This window comes from Mixophyes fleayi, chromosome 4, assembly GCF_038048845.1.
Source record: "Mixophyes fleayi isolate aMixFle1 chromosome 4, aMixFle1.hap1, whole genome shotgun sequence".
Taxonomy (NCBI): Eukaryota; Metazoa; Chordata; class Amphibia; order Anura; family Limnodynastidae; genus Mixophyes; species Mixophyes fleayi.
The window spans coordinates 104,812,252-104,834,516 of NC_134405.1; the positions used below are offsets into that span (position 1 = coordinate 104,812,252).

At 40.4% G+C, this 22,265-nt stretch overlaps 1 protein-coding gene across 2 annotated transcripts in view; it reads right to left on the reverse strand.

Moving 5' to 3' along the window:
• TRPM7 (transient receptor potential cation channel subfamily M member 7) overlaps window positions 1-22,265 on the reverse strand; it is a 75,172-nt gene that overhangs the window by 35,688 nt on the left and 17,219 nt on the right. For both annotated transcript variants that reach the window (XM_075207937.1, XM_075207938.1), the window contains 11 exons: window positions 10,655-10,734; window positions 9,162-9,200; window positions 8,607-8,805; window positions 8,297-8,510; window positions 7,355-7,479; window positions 7,104-7,275; window positions 6,754-6,928; window positions 6,547-6,670; window positions 5,885-5,957; window positions 4,997-5,097; window positions 4,170-4,304 (listed from right to left, as the gene is read on the reverse strand). In XM_075207937.1, coding sequence (XP_075064038.1) covers window positions 4,170-4,304; window positions 4,997-5,097; window positions 5,885-5,957; window positions 6,547-6,670; window positions 6,754-6,928; window positions 7,104-7,275; window positions 7,355-7,479; window positions 8,297-8,510; window positions 8,607-8,805; window positions 9,162-9,200; window positions 10,655-10,734 — 1,437 coding nt within the window. The remainder of the gene's footprint in view (window positions 1-4,169; window positions 4,305-4,996; window positions 5,098-5,884; window positions 5,958-6,546; window positions 6,671-6,753; window positions 6,929-7,103; window positions 7,276-7,354; window positions 7,480-8,296; window positions 8,511-8,606; window positions 8,806-9,161; window positions 9,201-10,654; window positions 10,735-22,265) is intronic.

The following is a 22,265-nucleotide window of genomic DNA, read 5'->3' on the forward strand; positions in this document are numbered from 1 at the left end:
TGAAGCTCCTGCAGCGTATAAAGGACTAAACAAGATCCCAAGATTCGTTGGTGGAACATAGGGAGGTTTTATATGAAGCACTCCCAGTAAGAAAGCCCTAACATCCAAACCATCTTGTATAAAACCAAGATAAAGACTCTGAACTGCAGGCTTTCTTCCTACACCATGCACGTATGAACGCCAATGCGGCGACAAAATTAGGCCGAACTGGCTTTCTAGCCTAGATAAGGGTATCAATTACCCTGGAAGAAAACCCTCTGGATTTCCACAAAATGGCTTCAAAAGCCATGCCTTTAAATTAAATTGGGCTAGATTCTGATGCAAGAATGGTCCCTGAACCAGAAGTTTCCAAAGGGGTACTGAATACCCAGGTCCAATGTCAAAGAAGAACCTTTGGACACCAGACTTCATGTCCAAGCTGGCACCACAAGAATGACTGGCCGATCTCCCTCTTGAGTCTCCAAGGACTCTGGGAATCATTGATATAAGAGGAACCAGGTAACCTCTCCTGAAGTCCCCTGGCATTGTGAACACATACACTGCCATTATCAGATCTCTTTTGGTCTTGCACTAAATTTTGTAACTTCCTGTTGTGACTCAACATCATCCGAGAGACTGTCGTCTCCAGAGAAACCATCTGACGATCTAACTTCAGATGGGACCCCGTCCACTTCTTCAACATGTTCCCTTGAAAACGCAGAGAGTGGATCCTGTCATAAGGGAGAGTCTCAAAAGATGCTACCATGTTTCCTCATACACAGAAGGACCAACGGCTTCTTACAGGACAGAATCCTGTTCATCCCCTCTTGCAAAGACCCTATCTTGTCCTCTGGAAGAAAAATCTTCTGACACACCATGTGCAAAATTCGCCCAGAAGAGGAGGATGAGGCTGATCTTCCCCGAAGAGATTGTCTCCTCCTCCAGAAAATCTAAATCTAACCGGATGACCTCTGCCAGACATGCCTCCCCTCAAAGGGCTGTCTGAAAAAAAAACAACCTCGGAATCCTAGATCTTGGAGTATTAACTCCACTAGCGTAAGGAAGGGATACTACAATCTCTCAGATTCCACATCCGCATTCCATATTTTAACCATAATGTTCTTCTGGTCGCTACAGTTGTAGCCAAAATTAGAGGAAGACTGGATGCTGAATTCTGGTCTGCCTCATACACTTAACTCGCGTCTTCCTTCAGGCATATCAGGCCAAGAAAAACCGCTTACTCTCTCAACTCTGCAGCGTGAGGGAATATGAACTCTCCTATGATCCTACTAATAAGGAGACACAGTCCTCTAACCATTCACCTTCTCCCTCAGAGGATCCCTCTGAGTCATACAATAGAAACAGCGAATTTGCTGATCTATGTCTCTTTTTTTTAGGTAAATGTCTCGGGCTCTTCAGTCACCGGTTTAACCGATATAACCTGCCATTCTGAATTCCTGGCCTTCTATCACTGCAGACCATCCAGGCTTCCCGCAGGGGGAAATACCTGATACGCCAGAGAAGATTGTCCTACTACCGAGGGTAAAGGACTTGTTCTTTTTATAGACATGTCTGAATTAATAAAGGCTACCGCTTTCAGAGGCAGAAGGTAACACCTCAACTACCACTGGAACCTCCGATGGGTTAGATCATAGTTTGACCGGGGTACCAACCCACTGTGTCAAAGACAGTACCCACTCAGGAGGATTGAAACCTGAATGGAGCCGTTTTTACATTGCGCCCCAGCTGACGCCGCAGCGCAATCAGTACAGAGCGCCCCTGGATCCTAATGTTCACCCGCTATTTAGCATTACATTTGGAACAGGGAAAATACGTGGCACATTTTGCTTTAATTTTCTCACATTTTTAGTAGAAAAAAAAACCACTACCAGAGAGTAAAATACAGGTACATATACAATGAGAGAGCAATAATTTCTTATAAACATTATGCTCATACCCCCAAAATGTGCTCAGAATCTTATACTTCCCTATCTACTTATAGAGAGTATAAAATATACTTAGCCAAGGATAGGCTGTAAGCAGCCTCAGACATTCCAGAATGGCTGCAATCAGTATAGAGCATCCCTGGGTCCCAATGCTCACCAGCCAATTTAGCATTACATTTGGAACAGGGAAAAACACTTGGCATATGTTGCTCTAGTTTTCTCATTTTAAATAGAAAATAAAGCTACCACACTGCAAAACACAAGCACATACACCAGATATTTGCACAGAAAACAGTAATTAATGTATGAACCAGTCAAAAGATAGTATTTCTGTTCATGAGAGCAATAATTTCTTATAAACATTATGCTCATCCCCCAAAAATGTGTTCAGAATCTTATACTTCCCTATCTACTTATAGAGAGTATAAAATATACTTAGCAAGGAAAGGCTGTCAGCTGCAGCAAATTTTTCAGAATGGCTGCAATCAGCCCAGAGCACCTTAGTCTCAATGCTCACTAGCTAATTTAGTATTGCATTTGGAGCAAGTGAAACACTTTACTTTAGGGCCCTTTCCTTTATCTGTCATTTTACAAAGGAAGGCACACCAAACATACAGACTTAAATTTAGCTGTTAGAGAGCGAGAGACAGCATAGAACAGACATAAAAGTTATACTTATAAATTATTAAACCAAAAATAAAATAACTTGGCAAGTGGGAGAACTATAATATAATTTCCACTAGCCCACCTTGCAGTCAGCAATACAATAATATATGTTTAAATAAATCAGATACTTAGCCAAACAGGAAGAAGTCCAACAGCAGTGCCTGGTGCCTGCTCCCTCTGATGTGTGTCCTTTCCCGGACTTACATTTGGCGCCAAAAAGGCTGGGCTAATCCAACTTTCCATGGAGAGCAGGGGAGCTCTATATTATAGCTCCCCCCCCCCTGATAATGCTGTCTCTCTGAAGTGCTTTTCCTGCCCCATTAGTGGGGAGGAGAAGAAAACAAATAGTATATGGCAGAGTAGTGGAGACCCCCTCCTCCACCGCGGCTATATTTTTTTAAAATGGCCGCTGGCATTCTTTTCATTACGATAACCGGCCCTCCATGCCTAAAGGCAGCGCCGGTTATCGGTGAGGCCCCAAGAGTGACAGCGGTCCGGAGAGACCGCTAGTCACTCTGTATTTATGCACCCTAATTTGCTCTGCCAGTGAGAGTCTCTGGCTCTCAGCTGACAGAGCAGTGCCTGCGCTGCTGTTCTGTGAGTGTGCTCTCTATCTAGCAGCAACTAAAACAGTGCCTCACTCCATCTTTTTGCGAATGGTACCAAGAGTGTGTACCTAAGTCCCCCCTATGCTCTGAGAGCGGGTGACTTGGTACAATCCATCCAAATGGCGGGCGCCATTTACCGAGTAGCGGCGCTCTATGCCCACAGTGGCAGCGCCGGTACCCTTAACTGTAAAGACCTGATGGTCTCTGTTGCAAGGAAGGGGCTCCGGTGTGACAGCAGTCCCTGAGATCACTGGCAGCACCTGTCCTGAAGCACTGGCAGTGAGAGCCGTCCTGCTCACACTGAATTCTGTCGGCTGCAGCTATTTACAGCATAGGAGTCCCCTTCAGTTCTTGCACGTTTATTTAGCAAAAGAAAATAAAATGAAAATAAAGTAAAATCAGCAAGGTGTAGCTGCAGAGCAGCCATAGTAAGCCCAACTCCTTTGGGCACCTAAAAAAAACTGAGGAGGAAGATGAAGAGGCGGGGTTATGTAGAGGGGAGGGGAGGGGTCTGTCAGCAATGCTAGAATTTAACTAGCTAGGTGCCAACTTCCATGCTCCCCTTCACACCCATGGTAAGCAGTGTCCCCCAGACTGGATGAAAGAGAAATGAAGTAAAGAAGTCTACGTTGAGACAGAACACTTATAGGTAAAATGTTATATCTGTTTTATATTTTCCATAGAACAGCTTTATTGCAATAGGAATAAATCAGGGTACAGTGTTGCTAATGCAGTTTGTTCTCATTATTAAATGACAAATGCACAAGCTGAGCAGGAAATAATGCACAGAGTACATGTAAATTAGCAGCTGGCTACATGACACAGATAGACATATGTGTATGATCACTTCCCTTTAAATGTATGGATCACATGGTTCAGCACAAACATAGGCTATGAGAAACACGACTTACTCAGCAAGATGATTTATTGATGCATAGTAAAACAGATCGAGTGTTCCAAAGTCACTTACGGTGTTATATAGTTCTTCCAGCCTGGGGATTGTTAAAAATTTGTGCATACTGACTCCATTTTCTATGAGAAGTTTGACAAACGCAACTCTGTCCATAACAAGTGCATCCAACATGGCTTGTTCCAAGGAACCAACCTAAGGAAACAGATTTATCTGCAGGTGACCCATATGTAAATGTTGTCATTACAGAGTAAATTTCTAAATGGACACAAAAAAAATAAAAATGTATAAGGTAGCCAAGAAAATAAATAATCATTAAGGCCTCATACCCACTGGTGTTTGTTTTACATTTGAGAACACAAGTACAGACACAGGTAAAACCCATGTTTGACATATGGCTACTAACAGCATTTTTGCTAGTGTTACAGAAGATTATTGGAGGTCACCTAGGTTACCCCACTTCGTTCACAGGTATTTGAGAAAAATGCAATGTTCTCAAATGTAACACAAACCCATTATGGTGTCACTGGAAACAATGGCTTCCATTTTCAGACCCAGCTGTATGCATTGCACTAGTGTTAGGAATGCTAGTACCAGAAAAAAATAATCAGTAATAAGGCCTTCAGAAAATTCACATGACCAACCCATAAAATAAATAGAAGAAATGCTGATAATAGTTATGAACAGTCATAACCAAAAGGGGTTTTACATAAAAGACATTAAACTGCATAATTTGGGGAGACAGTCTTTTCTCCTGCACATCTAGCCATTTCTGGCAGAAAAAGAGTGTAGAATTTCAATAACTCAAGCCCTTTGTATCTGCATTGTTTTCAATGGGATACACTGAAAACATACAATACCAGAAATCTGTACTAATACATGCTTACCAGCCACTGCTGTCCATAGACAAATACATGGTTCTTGGCAATATCCACTCTGTCCCATGCCAGAGTTAAAACCAGTTGGTCTAAAGCAGACGCATTTGTTCCTATGTATGGGGGGAAAAAAAGGCACTGTAAAATGGATACTCAATATATTTTATCATCTGCATATAATAATCTTGGTTGTTAATATACGGTACATACAGCATGTAGTCCCAGAATGCAAAGTGCCACACTGGAGCCCTAAGGGAAGCACAGAGACTGGAGCTGATCCTAACCTCGCTAGGATAGGTGCAATGCTAAATTAAGTTTGTGTTCCAGCCAATTCCTTGTGATAAACTAAAAGGAGTTGACTTGGATTGGTAAAAAGAAAGGGGGCAGGGGGCTGGATTACCCAGTCAGCATGTGTGTGTAAACATGTTTACGAAGTGTGTTAACATCTACTACTTTCAAGAAGCTGTTGTGTGTAACAGCTCAGAAATAGCCCTTACAAGAGCAAGTAAACATTGCTACTATTAAGGATCCCGCTATGAGCCCCGCATCCCAAATCAACAATCCGCCTGCTACCAGCAGTCCTGATCCTATATAACGTGGTCAGGAGGATTTAGCCACAGGAACCAGCAAAATGGTGCTGCAACAGCTACATACATCAACCAGATGCAAGCGGCTCAAGTTGACTGATTTAGACTGCGGTTGGCGGGGGAGGGCACTAACTATTCTACAACAGAGGGTACCACACTAGTTTAGCCAAGCAGCACCAATAGGTGTGGTCTATAAAGACAGGTTACTGATGGTAAGCAAAACCCCAATCTGTCACATCTATATAGAACAGTGAGCTGTGAACATTTTCCATGACACTTTCCCTAACACCAAAAGCAAAGATGGTGACCTTACCTTTTAACAGAGCAGTTAGAATTGCAACATCAATGTCCTGATGCTCATCTGAGCCAATGTGAAAAACTGTAATCTGTTTAAAACAAGATGAATTTCCATTTTAATAGTGTGCATTTCACTGTGATATCAGACCAGGTACAATATCATATGAAATAACAGTTGCTGGAGTTATCTAAACATAACTTATTCATAATTTGAAGTTTAATTAGTTTTTATTAAATTCAAATATGTGGATAAAAACATTTGTACAGAAATAAATGGCCAACTTTTAATAAGTATTTAAAGCAAAAAAACAACCCCCAACACAGAAGGGGAGATTGAATTGGCCATGCTGTGTCGTCAGACATCACAGAGTTGTCCGGCTGTGCATGTTGATGTTCACTATGGTAAGGAATTTATGCAAAGGTTTCAGAGTATGAGGAAATGTTAGCAGAGATTCCATCCTCAATACGGGCACAATGTGTCTCAGTGGACTGTTCCAGAGACACATCACAATGAACCAAAAGGGTATTATACCATAGTATATTATAATTAGAAGGTATGTATACACTGAGGTACAAGATTGTGCACACATACATGTTCTGCACATATCAGCATTTACATGTCCCTAGAATAAGGATGGTCAAAGTGAACATTGGGATTTTGCTCCAACTCCCACTTACCAGTTCCTTGCTTTTCATGCACTCCATCACAGTCTGGAAGAGATGGACGGCCTCAAGCTGGCTGAAGTTGAAAGTCTTTTTTATAGTTGAAATTATTTCGTTCTCTGCACCTTCCGGTAGATTTCTAAGAGCAAAGAGCAAGGTTACATCATAAAATGGGAATAATATGAGTATAACAGCCTTCTAAGAAATTCAGATCACACATACCCTCCTTCTTCTGTTTGTTTGTGCACATAAGCCAGTATGTCAGCAGCTCTGCCAGTTCCCTCGCACACAACAACTGGGACAGGAGGACTTTCCTGCAGATAATCCAGCACAGTAAGGATGATATTTGGACCGCCTTCAAATATCAGAGCAACTACCGGAACTCCCTGGCCAATGCCTGAACAAATGGGAAAGGAAACCATATTGATATTTATAGTCTACACAAAAAGGTTTCATGCATAAAGAGGTAAACTTAAATTTTGCAATCCACATTAAAAAAAAAAAAAAAAAAGCCTAAAACTGTCCATTGCAGAGAAAAAGACAGCAATAAAATGGTAAAAAGGAAAACGTACGTGCATGAATGCGTTGTAAATTGATAGTTTTCTCTAGCTCCCTCCTTAAACTCACTTCGGCTCCGTACTTTCCAACAGTACCATCATCCACCAAGATGAAATGGGAATGCAGATTATTGAGGACATTGAGTTTACTCAGTGGGTTCAGCAAGGTTTGATATGGAGCAATAACCTAACAGGAACAAAAGAAAATCTCATACTTTAACTGTTGAAATGATCCCATGTCCATCAATGAATCCGACTATACTTACATCTCTTCCAACCAGGTCATTCCGATTTTCAATGACTCCCCAAGGTGCTATGCCAATGGTGCAAATCTTTCGCGATGATCTGGAAGCATGCTCTTTGAGGGCATCTCCAACATGTTTGGCAACACCTGTTTCCAAAAATGAAAAATAGGGGAGACATGAATATGCCTATGCTTTATGGAGAGCTACTGCCAGCATATTATTGTGCAGCAACAAAGAAAGCACACTTATGAAAGCCCACACTATTCCGCTAATCACAGTCTGAGAACCTGATAATTACACTGGTATTTACTTCTGGTGTGAATGGAACTGTCCATCAATAGTTACATAACCTCGGGACACCATCAGATGCTTCATTCCAAAGATAATTTCAAAATGTAACAAGAAATAAAAAAAAAATAAAAAACCCACACACAACCCCCGAAAGCCCTTTACTTTCTGAATATATAAAACCTGCCTAGACAAACTTAGGTAACAAGCAACCAAGACAATGAAGAATATCAAAGCACTCCAATAAAAAGTTATCCCTAGAAAAACAGATGCAGCATGGAAATGGCTCTATTCAGTAAGATACATTCCTGCAGCCACAAAGGTTAATATATACCTGTCTTTATGACAGATCTTGTATTCAATCCATTTTTAATGCTTTCTAGGAGTCTAATAAAAAGAAAGCGGAATTATTTATTTTTAATTGCTTATGTGCCCTATAGAACACGGTCCTCTAGTGAATGTGGTGACAATGTACCATCTTGACAACACAAAAATTGGAATTTGCTATTTTGCTCCACATATCGCGCGCGCGCACACACACACACACACACACACACACACACACACACACACACACACACACACACACACACACGAGACAAGCGGTTACAGCAAAACACAACTATATTCCATACAAGCAGTTAAATGGTTGCTCTATCCATAAATTGTCTTTACCAGCATTTACTCCCCCGGTGACAATCCAAGCTCCTGTTGTTACAGCGGCTTTGATGAGGCCTTTACCAATTAATTGTTTGATGCGAGGATGAAGCTCAAATTTCTGCATTCCTCCATGGACAGAAATAACAAGTTTGGGCAATTCCATTTGCCATTCTTTTAGCATAAGCTGCAAAATGGTTTCCGGCCTGGTGTCGTAGGACAACCGGACATACTGAAACATTAGAGAATATGTCATAATTTCAGTAGCATAAAATGCATGTAGATAGAGATAATGCACACACATAGAGAAGCTTCTACTACATCGTACCTTTGCTCTGTAGGAATGTGATCCACCTTGAAAATTTATAACCCCATATGCGTCTGTCGGACTCTCTTCTGTATGTTTTTCCACGGACCATTGTTCTAGCTCGTCTGTGAAATTTTCACCTAGTTTCACATCGGAGTACTTCATAGCGAGACTGGCAGTGAAGCAGGCATGCTGTCTGACAAGACGGCCACAGCAGCATCTATAGGGGGGAGAAGATACAAAAGGCGCATGGTGATACTTATAACACCTAAGTAGCATTGTTACCAATTTATAATGAAAACAAATGAGCAAGATGCTTCATATATGAGCCCATTACGTGGTGCTGAAGGTGTACAAGTCAGTAGATGCCTTGGAGTTACCACTTTAAAGTACAAAATGAATATGATTACTTGGAGTGAGCAGCACAAAGCAACAGTGTGAGTGACAGCTACACAATCCTAATATAGATGGAAAGAGGGAGATTCCTTGTCAATATGGATTAAAAGTTGTGCAAGATTAATCACAATTTTACAGAAGTCACATCTCGGTTTCTTTCTTTTAGAGACCTGTACAAACCTCACAAGCTGCTGGCAAATCTGGCATCCTGGAAGGCATCTGTGGAAGAACAAGACTCAGATTTAATTATACACTATGTATTAGGTGTACACCTTTTCTGTAGCGTTACATGTTCATATTATCCATCAATACACTGCATTTATGTAACAAATGATATAAACTCATGTTTCATGGTTACGCAGCATCTGAATTCATAGCTCTAGCATGTCACCAAATTCCTGAAAGATAAAGCAACCTTACTCATTATAAACCAACTCCACAGATTTAACTGGTTAGGGTATTTTTACATTTGCACCCAGAAGACAACAGTACAATAAATAAACCTGTAAAACTAGGTTTAAAAATAAATCGGGATTATGCGTTAAGTGCTATGGAAAGTTTAACACCTTTCACAATTACTCATTTGCAAGTTTTCCACCATGTCTGCAATTATGCCACCAAGATGAACTATACAAGATAAGCATAAAGTAATTGCAAAAAAAAAAGTATGACTGAATAACATCCTCTGTCCAGCAACAAAAGGATTATAGATGCTTATACAATATGTCTAAACTCTAACAAAAACATTTTCTCTTTTTGTCTTTTCATTTATTTTTTTCTAAGCAGGTCCCATGTGGCACCTGTCCAATCTGGCACCACTTTCAGTGCAACCTTGCAATTGACAAATGTTTCAATGTCCTTTGCACAGAAGGTAGTGGTCTCTGCTTCTGTTCAAGAGCATTTGTAAGTCAAGGGACCCCTCGGGACTCCCCATGAGGGGGGCTCATTTAGGAAGGAATTAGCACCAAAACATTTCAGAAACCATTTAAAAAGGATTAGAAACACTTTACCCAGTTGAACAAGATACACTTTTTAAGCATTTATGAATATGTTTAGAATCCAAAAACAATATAAAGGACCCAACATTTGGAATAGAGAAAAGGCATAGCATAGCACTAAATGGACCCAATGAGGGGGGGTGTGGATTTTCTTGCAAAGAAAGAAGAATGGCAGTGTTAATGGACACATAATATATTGAAAACTAATGTGCATTGTCTGACATGCACTGCAGTGTGCAAAGCTTTATAGCATGGGTAGTGATATTTTAGAAGAAGTGAACCTTGTTTATAATGCCTGTAACCAGGGGCGGATCTAGACAATAACTTTACCCGGGGCGATTTTAGGGGGGGGGGGGGGGGGGGGGGAGGGGATTTAGGCCCCACCCCCTTTCTGATGTCTAATGCTGCCGGCGGCTGCACAGTATGTGCAGGTCCGCTCGGCAGTGACAGTGTGCTGCCCCGCTGCTCTGATTGTGTTTAAAACACAATCAGAGCAGCCGGGCAGCACACTGTCACTGCTGAGCGGACCTGCACATACTGTGCAGCTGCCGGCAGCAAGATCCCTGCTAGGGGGGGGCGATCCGCCACTGCCTGTAACTGTACTGAAAGCAATACCAAAACTTGAAATAAAAATAAAATGTACACAAAAAAAAAAAAAAAAAAGTGTAATTTTACCTGTGTGGGTCCTTTGAACTTGGAATTATATAGATGCATTCCCTCTTGGTGAAAGTATTTTCGATCCAAGATTTCTGGGACTAAAAGAAAGTAGGGGAAAACAATTAAATTAAAATCTACTAAAGACTATGTGCTTGTTCACATACATACACTGGAAGAATTACTAGGCCTACAATTATCTGAAAATTCCTAATTAAGCAGCATTTAAACAACTTCAGCAATAACCACTCTGTTTTCAATAATATATTTTAATATGAACACCTACAATGATACATAATCACACTAGAAACAAATACAGATCTCTCAATATGATTTAGGCTATTAAAATATGGCTGAGTGAACCAACCTATTCGATTTATACCATAACATTTTCATTAAATAAAATATATGTCATGTAATACTGTAAAAACATGTAAAGATGAACATGTAAAACGCACGCCATAAACATGGAGTGCTAAACAGAGGTATGTTATTTAAACGGCTAATAAGCACCTATGAGTGATGAGGTGTTATTTTAGTACATCTATATCATTATAAAATTGATGTCATTCAAACATTTTAAAGGAGTTCAGAACCACGTAGACGTCCTAATTTGACACCATGGGGCTATACTTAAAGTTGTTGAAAGAAAAATTAAATGTTACCAAGAGCCGTGAGTGATTAACAAAAAACGCAAAGCACACATAAAAAGTGCTGAATAGAGAAATATGAAAATTATATTCTATAGCATTCTCCGTTTTAGCTGAAAAGCTGTAAGCCAGATAATAAAGATCAGCCATAACACCCACACATTACACCCTCAAATAGTCAATACCAAAAACATCCAATTTATCTTCCCTGAGGTTGTCCAGAATGAAATGCAGATGATAAATTATACAGGACCAAAATGTTTAATGAGCATAAAAGTGCATAATGTATATTCTTTAAAGTTACATAACTTCAAACGTGATTACAGTGCAAAGGACAGTTAGATCCACCTGTTTGCCGCTTGGACCATAAGACATAGGGATCACAATGATAAGTACTATGCTGGTTCTGAAGACACATTTCAGTTGGGATTTCATTTCAGACAACTTTAAAAAACCTCTAGCTATACCTTTTAAATCTATCAATTCTACAATCCCAGCATTTGTAGAATTCTGTACTTTGCTGCAAACACAAGAAACATGTGTGAGGTCTAAATACAGCAAGTAAGATGCCTGATTTCACATAAACAGCCAACACAAAAGTTAATGTATTCATCCAATTCAGAATCTAGGGGTGTGGAGTAAGCAAACTGTATAGTTCTTGGTAAAATTAACTGTTCTGACACTCAAGAAAAAGGCAAAAGTCAAGTATTTCTTCTCATTCATATTGATTAGGATAGGATAAAACAAACTCTGGAGTGCTTAAAATCATCAGACAAGTCTCCACTCCAATATAGTCCATAATCACAGGCAAGTGCTGTATAAAGTCTGCCCTTACAGCTGACCTGATCAATAAGTGTATAGCTAAACTTCAAGTCAGTGATTTACTGCAAACAATCAATGGATTACATTTGTAGAGTATAGGCTCCAAAACCAGTCAGTCATCAACAATATATTTGTATGTTGCCAAATCTCCCTTTTCTATACCCAATTTGCCTTAAAAGTAATATGAATTCTTAAAATATAAGCCACTATCTAACAAAAGTGTTTAGAACATAATAGAACAACAACAACATGAAAATCATACCTGTTCAGCGTATAGTGTAGCTCTGAATTTAGTCTGTCTTATGTCCATGAGTGAAAATTACTACTGACGTTTATAACCAGAACTAAATATTTCACATGTAATAATTTTAATTTGGGGTTTTCAGTGGTGCAGGTTGAAACAAGAACACAAATGTTTGTGGACCACATAAGACACTTCCTTGCTAACGATACCCTGAGCTGGACCTGCTTGCAATAAAATTTACAGGAATATGACACTAACTTGCAATGGATAGTATGTCCAACTAGCCAATGTACCCATTATGTTTTACAGTGCACCATACAAAACGACAGCAAAAACAGACAAGTAGTATTAAAGGATATGTTGAATGCACCGTCCAGTTATACAATTATCACACATCAACTAATTAAGGTGCAAAAATTTGCTATGGTGGAGTCATGTAACACAATCACCTACTAAGCAATTTGACTAAAATTAAAGAGATACACATATCAGTAACTAAATCATGTAATTGGCTCATTCAGACAGCAGGCGGCCACGGTTTGTGGGAACTTTTAGACTGGAACTGCTATTTATAAAACACTGACAGTTTCACAACACTGCACAGTTTGTTAGAGGTACAAACAAGCTTATACAAACTAGAAACACTAATACAAAAAGAGTGAAGAGGGTCCTGCTCGTACAGCTGTGTCATCTCAAATGGTGCACAAGTTAAACAAAATTGGTCTAAATTACAGTAGGTCTCTTGTGTCTGGTGCGAAACTGCAGCCTTGCGTGGATATTTCAAGTTGCACATATCTTAAGACACACAACTCAAAACACACTGTAAATAGAGGCCACATTAATACAGACTGAACTTATCTTGATGTGGCCGGAACAAAGACGAGTCAGTCATAATTAAGTAGATGGTATCAACTACCATATTAAAAATGTAACAATTAAAAATGTTAGACTAAAATGCACCCTTCACGGTTTTTATACACTTATCCGCCATCTGTGCTATTAGGCCTGGTCTGGAGACCACTAAAGCAGGGTGATTAGGGTAGGATTCCCCTTCAAACTTTGCAAACTGCACCAGCCTATGCCAGGCTGGACGCACCATTACAGGCAGACCCGCAGAGTGGGCCATCCCCTGTCAATGTAAAAACCAGCATTGGCTTGGTCAGCAATGGGTGAAATTCCCTAGAGAAAATGGGCACCTGTATTTAAAAAAAAAAAAAAAAAACGACCACAAAACCATGCACCCCCTGGCCCAAGGACAAACTAGTACTGTTCAGAATAGCACTGGGGCACATTCAGTGTCATCCTAGTGTCCCCCAAGGTAATAGTTGAAAGCCAGAAAATCATTGTGCATTTTGTGAAACTACAAATCCCAGAAGGCCCTCAAGTAATGAGTGATTGAACTACAAACACCAGCATGCCCAGGGCTGCCAGAGCATAACCAAGCTTGTGAAACTACATGTCACCAGGGCCTGTTGAGACATGTAGTTTAACAAAAGTACCTAATGGTTTATACACAAAAAAAATTAAAGAAAACACCCCACACTTACCAAATGTTTTATTACTGCTTATTTTCTTTAAAATAAATACTCCCTAAATAAGTACTGAGGCATGTACCTCTATTAGTCACCTAAATCCACATGGAAGCTTCCCTGAAGCAGTGCACTCTGAATAAAATCCCTGAGAGAATAACAAAGACTTGCACCTAGCAGAGCCACTACACAAATCGCTAAAAGGGATCAATGCGCGAGAAGCAAAGCAGAGCAGCTTGCATGCGATTGGCTGAAGCACAGGAAAACCACTCAGCCCAATCACTACTTCTCATTGCAGCTTTGCATCAAAACTAGTCCTGCTTGCTGTGTAGGAAGCCTCCTGGCTACTATTGAGAATGCTATGGCCAGATGTTAGTGAGTCGCTGTCAGTAAAACAAAACACTAAAACCTAATATTATTGTGCCATCCTACTGAAAACGAAAACCTGCCACTAGTCTGGGTCAGAGTATACATAACCTCTGACACCCGTGTCAGCACATACTATTGGATGGGCCCCTATCTGTGATAGGACTTTCATTATTATTATTATTATTAATTTTTATTTATAGGGCGCCACAAAGTATCCGTAGCGCCGTGCAAGGACAAACAATGGCACAGTACAAGGTGAAACAGCACAGTACAAGTAACAGTAAGCACTATAGCTCTGGGGGCTCAGGCACAGCATGAAAGAGAGGGAGGGAGGGGAAAAGTGAGTATAGGCAGGTAACTATGGCCCAAGAGGGTGGGCACGGATGACAGGTTGAGAGTCACTGAGGGGAGCGGAGAGAAGCGAGAGGAGACAGAGGGCAGAGGGACTGAGAGGAGGTGAGCTGAGTAGCTGGAGAGCGCAGTTAAAAGTGATGGAAACAGAAGGTAGGAGAGCCCTGCTCAAAGGAGCGAACAATCTAAAGGGAGGGGAAGACAGACAGACACATGGATGAGACGGAGAGACGGGAGAAACGGAGACGGAGTCGAGGAAGGAGGAGAAGGGAAGAAGGGATGAGAAAGAGAGGTAGCCGACCGGTGGGAGTTTAGGCATGAGACTGGAAGGCTTTAAGGAAAAGGTGGGTTTTTAATGTTCGTTTGAAAGAGGACAGATTAGGGGAAGTTCTGATGGAGCGGGGGAGCTTGTTCCAATGGAGGGGAGCGGCGCGGGAGAAGTCTTTGATACGTGCGTGAGAGGAGGTAATCAGAGGGGAAGAGAGGCGACGATCATTGGACGATCGCAGTGAGCGGGAGGGAGTGTGAATAGAGATAAGGTTAGAGATGTAGGGAGCAGTGGAGTTGGCGAGGGCCTTGTAAGTCAGAGTGAGGAGCTTGAAAAGGATTCTGTAGGGGAAGGGTAGCCAGTGAAGGGCTTGGTAGAGTGGGGATACAGAGGTGGAACGGCGAGAGAGGAAAATAAGCCTAGCAGCGGCGTTAAGTACAGATCTAAGGGGAGCGAGATGAGAGAGGGGGAGGCCGATAAGGAGAAGGTTGCAGTAGTCCAAGCGGGAGATAATCAGAGAGTGGACCAGAGATTTGGTGGCATCCTGGGAGAGGAAGGGCCGAATGCGGGTAATGTTGCGAAGCTGGAAACGGCAGGATTTGGCGAGAGAGTGAATGTGAGGGGCAAAGGAGAGAGAGGAGTCGAGGATGACACCTAGGCAGCAGAGTTGGGGAACAGGGGAGATAGATGAGTTGTCAACAGTGATGGAGAGGTCAGAGGGGAAGGAGGTACGAGAGGGAGGAAAGACAATGAGTTCAGTTTTAGCAAGATTGAGTTTAAGAAATCTAGAGGACATCCAGGAGGAGATGGCAGAGAGACATGCGGATACCCTGGAGAGAAGGGAGGGAGAGAGATCAGGAGAGGAAAGGTAGAGTTGAGTGTCATCAGCATAAAGGTGGTACTTGAGGCCAAAGGAGCTGATGAGTGCACCCAGAGAAGAGGTGTATAGTGAGAATAGTAAGGGTCCAAGGACAGAGCCCTGAGGGACCCTGACTGGAAGGGAGGAAGAGGGGGAGAGAGAATCAGAGGTGGAAACAGAGAAGGAACGGTCGGCAAGGTAAGAGGTGAACCAGGAGAGGACGGTACCGGAGAGGCCAATGGACTGAAGGGTGTGAAGCAGGAGGGGGTGGTCAACGGTGTCAAAGGCCGCTGAGAGGTCGAGGAGAATCAGGAGGGAGTAGTGGCCCATGGCTTTAGCCGAGAGGAGATCGTTCGAAACTTGAGCCAGGGCAGTTTCAGTGGAATGGAGGGGGCGGAAGCCTGATTGGAGAGGGTCAAGGAGGGAGTGTTCAGAGAGGTAGGTGGAGAGACGGTTGCAGACAAGTCTCTTGAGTATTTTGGAGGCAAATGGGAAAAGGGAAATGGGGCGGTAATTAGAGAGTGAGGTGGGGTCAAGGTTGGGTTTCTTGAGAATGGGTGATACGAGAGCATGTTTAAAGGCGGAGGGGCCTCATGCCCCATTTCATGCCCCAAACCAACACTGGCTTTGGTGTCCTGGAGGTATTACAACCCAGGTGGGGTGGTAGTGAAGTGAGCAGGATGGTGCGAGTGCGACACTTTTGGGCTATGTGGATAGAGAACTGGATAACATCTCCACTTTCTGTGTTCAGATGAATAGCTCTGGTCTAAACACGAGAACACATTCCAGAGGAGAGGATTTACTCTAGTTAAGTCCTGTAGATGTGCATGTGAGGAGGTAATGAGATGAGCAATAGATCTTGGGTAAGTTAAAGTGAGCGATTTGGGGAGGGGGCTTTACTTTATAATACCCAAAAGTTCCAAGATATCTGCTATCCAGGATTATCTTGATTACCAGGTTTAATCGTGGTGCCATCAGAAGGATTTCATCATATAAACTACTGGCTTGATTACTCTGAATATCTGGTACGGGAATTGTATATCTCTGGATGAATACCACTGTGTATCACTTATAATTGCACTATGTGTGGCGCCCCCTGTCTTCTATTTTTTCATTAGGTCTCACACCTGCAGACAGGTGTATCACGACTGGGGAGCTGCCTACTGAACTTAAGTATTAATTACTCACTCTCTATATCTGCACTTTAAAAGCTCTCTATAGCTTGGAACTTTTGGGTATCACATTCTCTTTGTCTGCACTTCTAAGCTGGGCTGCTATACTTCTATGTTTCAATATGTTTAGATCTGAGAATATTGAAAGTAGAAGACTTGAATATTGTCAAAAGATTTTTAATGACACTGATATTTTATGTAATGAAAAAGAATCACTAGATGATTTCTTCTGGAATTTAGAGAAATTATTGGCCAAGGAAATTAGAATCTGGTGGGACATAGCTGGATTAGAAGAATACATTAAAACTAAAAGGGTCCCCAGAGGTCTAAGAATAAAAAAAAACTCCTTTTGGTGTAGATAATCCATTGTTTATGAAGGAGTGGGATAGAACGTTAGATGAGTGCTCTATTAATCTAATGAGATTGATTGTGATTGAGAAACAAAAAAATCTAGTATCAGTCCAATTAGAAATGGAGGATAAAGAATCTAAGGCTGAAGGCTATAGACCTAAAGAGGATTATAAGATCAATGAGAAAGTGTTGCATAAGAAATTAGATAGACTTGAGTCTGAGGTTGTGGACAGAAAGGAGAGAAAATATCAAAGAGATAAAAGGGATTATATGATTATATGAATAATCAGGTTCATCGTTGGTCTAGACAGCAGAATGATGAAGTATCTTCTAAAGCATTGGATAAAATACAGATTGATGCTAATAGATTTGGCCATAGAACTAGAGATAGAAATGAGTGGACTAATGTATCTCACAAACGTCAAGGTTCTTTTAGGAGACCACCACAACATCTGAACCTGAGAAATAGATTCTCTCCCTTACAGAGAGAAAGGTTTTGGAGCACTGAGGAGGATTTTTATCCCCCGCCCAAACCCCCAAAGAAGACACCATTTACAAAAAATGTCTTCTAAGAGAGAATATAAAACTAGCATCTCCTATGAAAAGGAGACATATAGAAGAAGAGGCAAACGAGGGGGATTCAAGGGACAGAAAGAGAAGAAAGACACTATTAAAAAAATCTCCTGATCCTAAACCCCTTGATCCCAAATCTTTGGGTATCTTCAATCTTTCTGATTATACTCTTACTTCAGAAGAGCTTCAATTACTTAGTAAGGGGTTATCCTTTGCACCCACTAATGTATCTAATGATTTTCATCTGCTCTTGGATTTGAATAGATTCACTAGAAGACTCAATTTAAAAAGGCATTTTCTAAAAAGGAATGAGAAATTTATTGCATCTTCAGCTCTAAAAGAATCTGCATCAGGTTTAAAATGACCATCAAATTTTTATTCCCTTGAATCTAGGGGTAGTAATCTAGAGATGTTTCACCAGTTAGTTAAAAATGATCTTTGCCAAGCTAATGTTACAAAAAGATATAAAAGAAACATCTCACCCTCTGAAAAAAAAGCGCTAGATAATCTAATGAATAATGAGAGGATTATTATCAAACAACCTGATAAAGGGGGGGGGATTGTTGTCCTAAATAGGACGGATTACATCTTAGAGGCTACGAGACTACTGGATGATGAATTATCCTATAGAAAATTAGAGCAAGATCCCACTACTGAGTTTGTAGAGGAGTTAAAGATTATCCTGTATGAGGCTTTGAGAGAGAATATTTTAACTCGTGATGAGTATCTATTTCTCCTCCAGGATTCACCGGTTATTTTCCGATTTTTTACTATCTGCCAAAAGTGCATAAATCGCTAGAAAGGCCACCTGGGAGACCCTTTGTTGCAGGGATCTGCTCCCTTACGTCACATGCGTCTCAATATGTTGATTCCTTTATTAAGTAGTATGTTATTAGCTTACCGGCCTTTTTGAAGGATTCTACTTCTCTACTACAACTTTTGGGTGATATACAATGGAAACCCACTTTTAAATGGGTCACAATAAATACAGGCGTTGTATACATCTATTTGTCATGACAAGGGAATAGAAGCGGTTAATTACTATCTCCAATTAGATAAGAATTTAGACAATGGGCTCAAAATGTTTATTTGTAAATTGATTCGATTCATATGGTCTCGGAATTATTTTAAATTTATGGAGCGTTTCTACTTGCAAATATGCGGGACGGCGATGGGGAATATTTTTGCCCCCAGCTTTGCTAATCTCCTTATGGGAAGATGGGAATCTGAGTTCATCTATGGGGAAAATAATTATTTTTCAACGCATACTGTCTTTTATAGTCGATATATAGATGACATTATTCTGATTTGGGATGGTCCCCTTCAACCTTTGGAAGAGTTTTTATGCTATCTGAATACAACATGATTTTAATCTGAAAATTCACCTATAAGATTAATATTATAATGTGGAACCGCGCTCTCCTACCAAGGTCTGTGAGAGCTGCACCTGCTAAGGGTATCCCTCCCTTTAGGTTAAATCCAAAATTTTATAATGCTGGGCGCTCATCAATTGATTATCAAGAAGTGCAGATCTAATATTCTATTGATGTCGTAAAGCCAATGATTAATTGCTAACATTTATTAAAATACAATAAAATTACAATAGAAGTATGATCATGTGTTGCCATACATAATTGGATAAAATAACGATATGAGTATTACCAATACTAACAATTTGATTAATGACAATATTGATGCGGTCTACACATTAGTATACATATAGGTTAACAACCTACTGTATATTAGCAGGTATAACTTTATATAATAAAACAGTCGATGACAATAAATGACAGTGATATTCTCTTTCAAAACCGTCCATAAAACACAGTCCTAATTTCTTGGTTAATGACACATGTTGCTGGAGATAAAACCTTGTATGATATCAGGATATAATTAACAGTCCCCGTGAAGGTTGGAAACTTCCGAAACAAAAGGAGTACCTATAAGATTAATGACACCACTATAGAATATCTAGATCTGGTCCTTGAAACTAAAGACACTCAGATACAAACCAAAACGTTTATTAAAGAAGTAGATATAAACAGCTATTTGTATTATGATAGCTGTCACCTTATGAAGTGGAAAGATAATATCCCTAGGTCACAATTTAATCGTTTAAAACGAAACTGTTCAGATGAAAATACATACAGGGAACAATCTCGTATCTTTGCAGAAAGATTTAAGGAAAGAGGCTATCCGGATTCAATCATTTCAGACGCATTGTTGAAAACAAATAATGTGGATAGAAAAGATATGCTGGTGTATAAGAATAAAAATTAGGAGGAGCGGAAAGAGGTAGTTCCATTTATTACTGAATTTAGTAAAGATGATAGGAAAATAAAATCTATCCTTAATAAACATTGGAAATTAATCCGTATGGACCCAGTTTTGGGCCCTGTGGTCCCGCCCAAACCAGATATCTTTTTTTAAGAAAACTAAAAATCTAAAATCTCTGTTAGCACCTAGCTTACTGAAGGGTGTGACGGATAATAAGATGACATTCTTGGATCAATTAGGCAAAGGTTCTTTTTAAATGCAATACCTGCAATGTATGTAAATTTATTTCCCCTTTAAACCATGTATTCTATGATTCATCACATTTGAGGGCATATAAGATTCGTGATCGTATTGACTGCCTTACGACGTCAGTCATTTACTTATTAGAATGCCCTTGTGGAAAGTTTTATATAGGTAAGACGAAGAGAGCTTTAAAGCTACGTATTCAGGAGCATGTGAGGGCTATTAAAAGCAAGTCAGACCTGCATTGTCTCTAGACATTTTATGGTATGTCAACATTCGGACCCTAGTGGTCTTAAGTTTAAAGGGATTGAGCATGTGGTGTTGGGTGCACGAGGTGGTGATTTGGCGAAAAAAACTTACCTGCAGAGAGATGTATTGGGTGTATAGATTGGATACTTTGGCACCCAAAGGTCTTAATGAATCCTTTGACATGACCTCTTTCTTGATATGTCTTATGCATATGAATTTACATTTTTCTTTCTCTTCGTAGGTGCTGCCTCATGTTATATCTAATCAGGGTATTATATATTACTGTATTTATCTAGTAGTCAGACACTTGATGTACTAGATAGCCATTTCTAAGAATTTTATGTATTTGATGTAGTGGGGACCCCAGTAATTAGGACCCACCTGTATTTTTCTGTATTTATGTATATTTATATGTATTGTATTTGATATATGTATTGTATATTGATGGGCTTATGCCATTCATCTCATTCAGCCTGGGATTATGTGTTCCTTCTATGCACATTGATTTATGCAGTATAGTATTTATCCTGATTACCGCTGTAATAGATTAAGTCATTTGTTCACGATCACTTTACCGGATGTGCCCAACCGGAAGTGACGTATCGGGATAGCGATAATCCCGCCCACTCCGGAAATCACGATCGTATTGGCTCCATACTAAGATGTTTCAAGTATTTAAGAGCGGGCTGTTATCTGTTTCACTATGACTCCTTGAAAAAGTCTTCTTGAAGACGAAACGCGTCGGAGGTGTTGATATCAGAGTCCTGTGATCATCTTTTGGATGTCTGGATTGTCGCCGGCTGGTACCTTCCTCATCTGCGAGTGCCCATAGGACCAGATAAGCTGTTTTAATTTAGGTTTCATGTACGGGCATTTATTTTATAGAGCCTGCAGTGTGAAATATTGTGCTATTAAACTTCATGGCTTTTTAAGCATTTAGGTCTGGTTCATTTACAGTGTCACACTATTGTGGCTTGTATTTGAGTTTGCAGCTGTTCATCTTGCCCTATGTCAGGAGGCGATATCTGCTATCCAGGATTATCTTGATTACCAGGTTTAATCGTGGTGCCATCAGAAGGATTTAATCATATAAACTACTGGCTTGATTACTCTGAATATCTGGTATGGGAATTGTATATCTCTGGATGAATACCACTGTGTATCACTTATAATTGCACTATGTGTGGCACCCCCTGTCTTCTATTTTTCATTAGGCTTTACTTTATAGTTTAAGGAAATCACATAAGAGGAAGGCGTAAGTTCAAAAACTGGTAAAAGTGACATGGCTAGCAGAAGAGTAACAGCGCGGCAGCATTCATAACGGCCAGCAACAAGGACAGTCTTTTGGGAGAGCACTGAGAAGAAGTGTTAGAACTAAGACCTTGGTGGCATGTCTCAAAAGAGTATTTTTAAAGATTCTGCATAAATGGAACCAGTCCCGTTTTGGAAAATTTAGTTCAAGACGGTGGTGGCAAAAATAGCATGACATCCATCCACCTAGCAGGTCTGCCTTGCTGTAAAAATATATATTCCAATAAAGAAAGATTTTCACGATTGTAGTTAAACCACTGAGCTGGAGTGGTTTTTATTATGCCATGTTTGCATTCAAATTTTCCCGACAAACCCGCTGAGTGTGATGTGTGAGCCATTAACAAAGTAAAACTTAAGATGGACA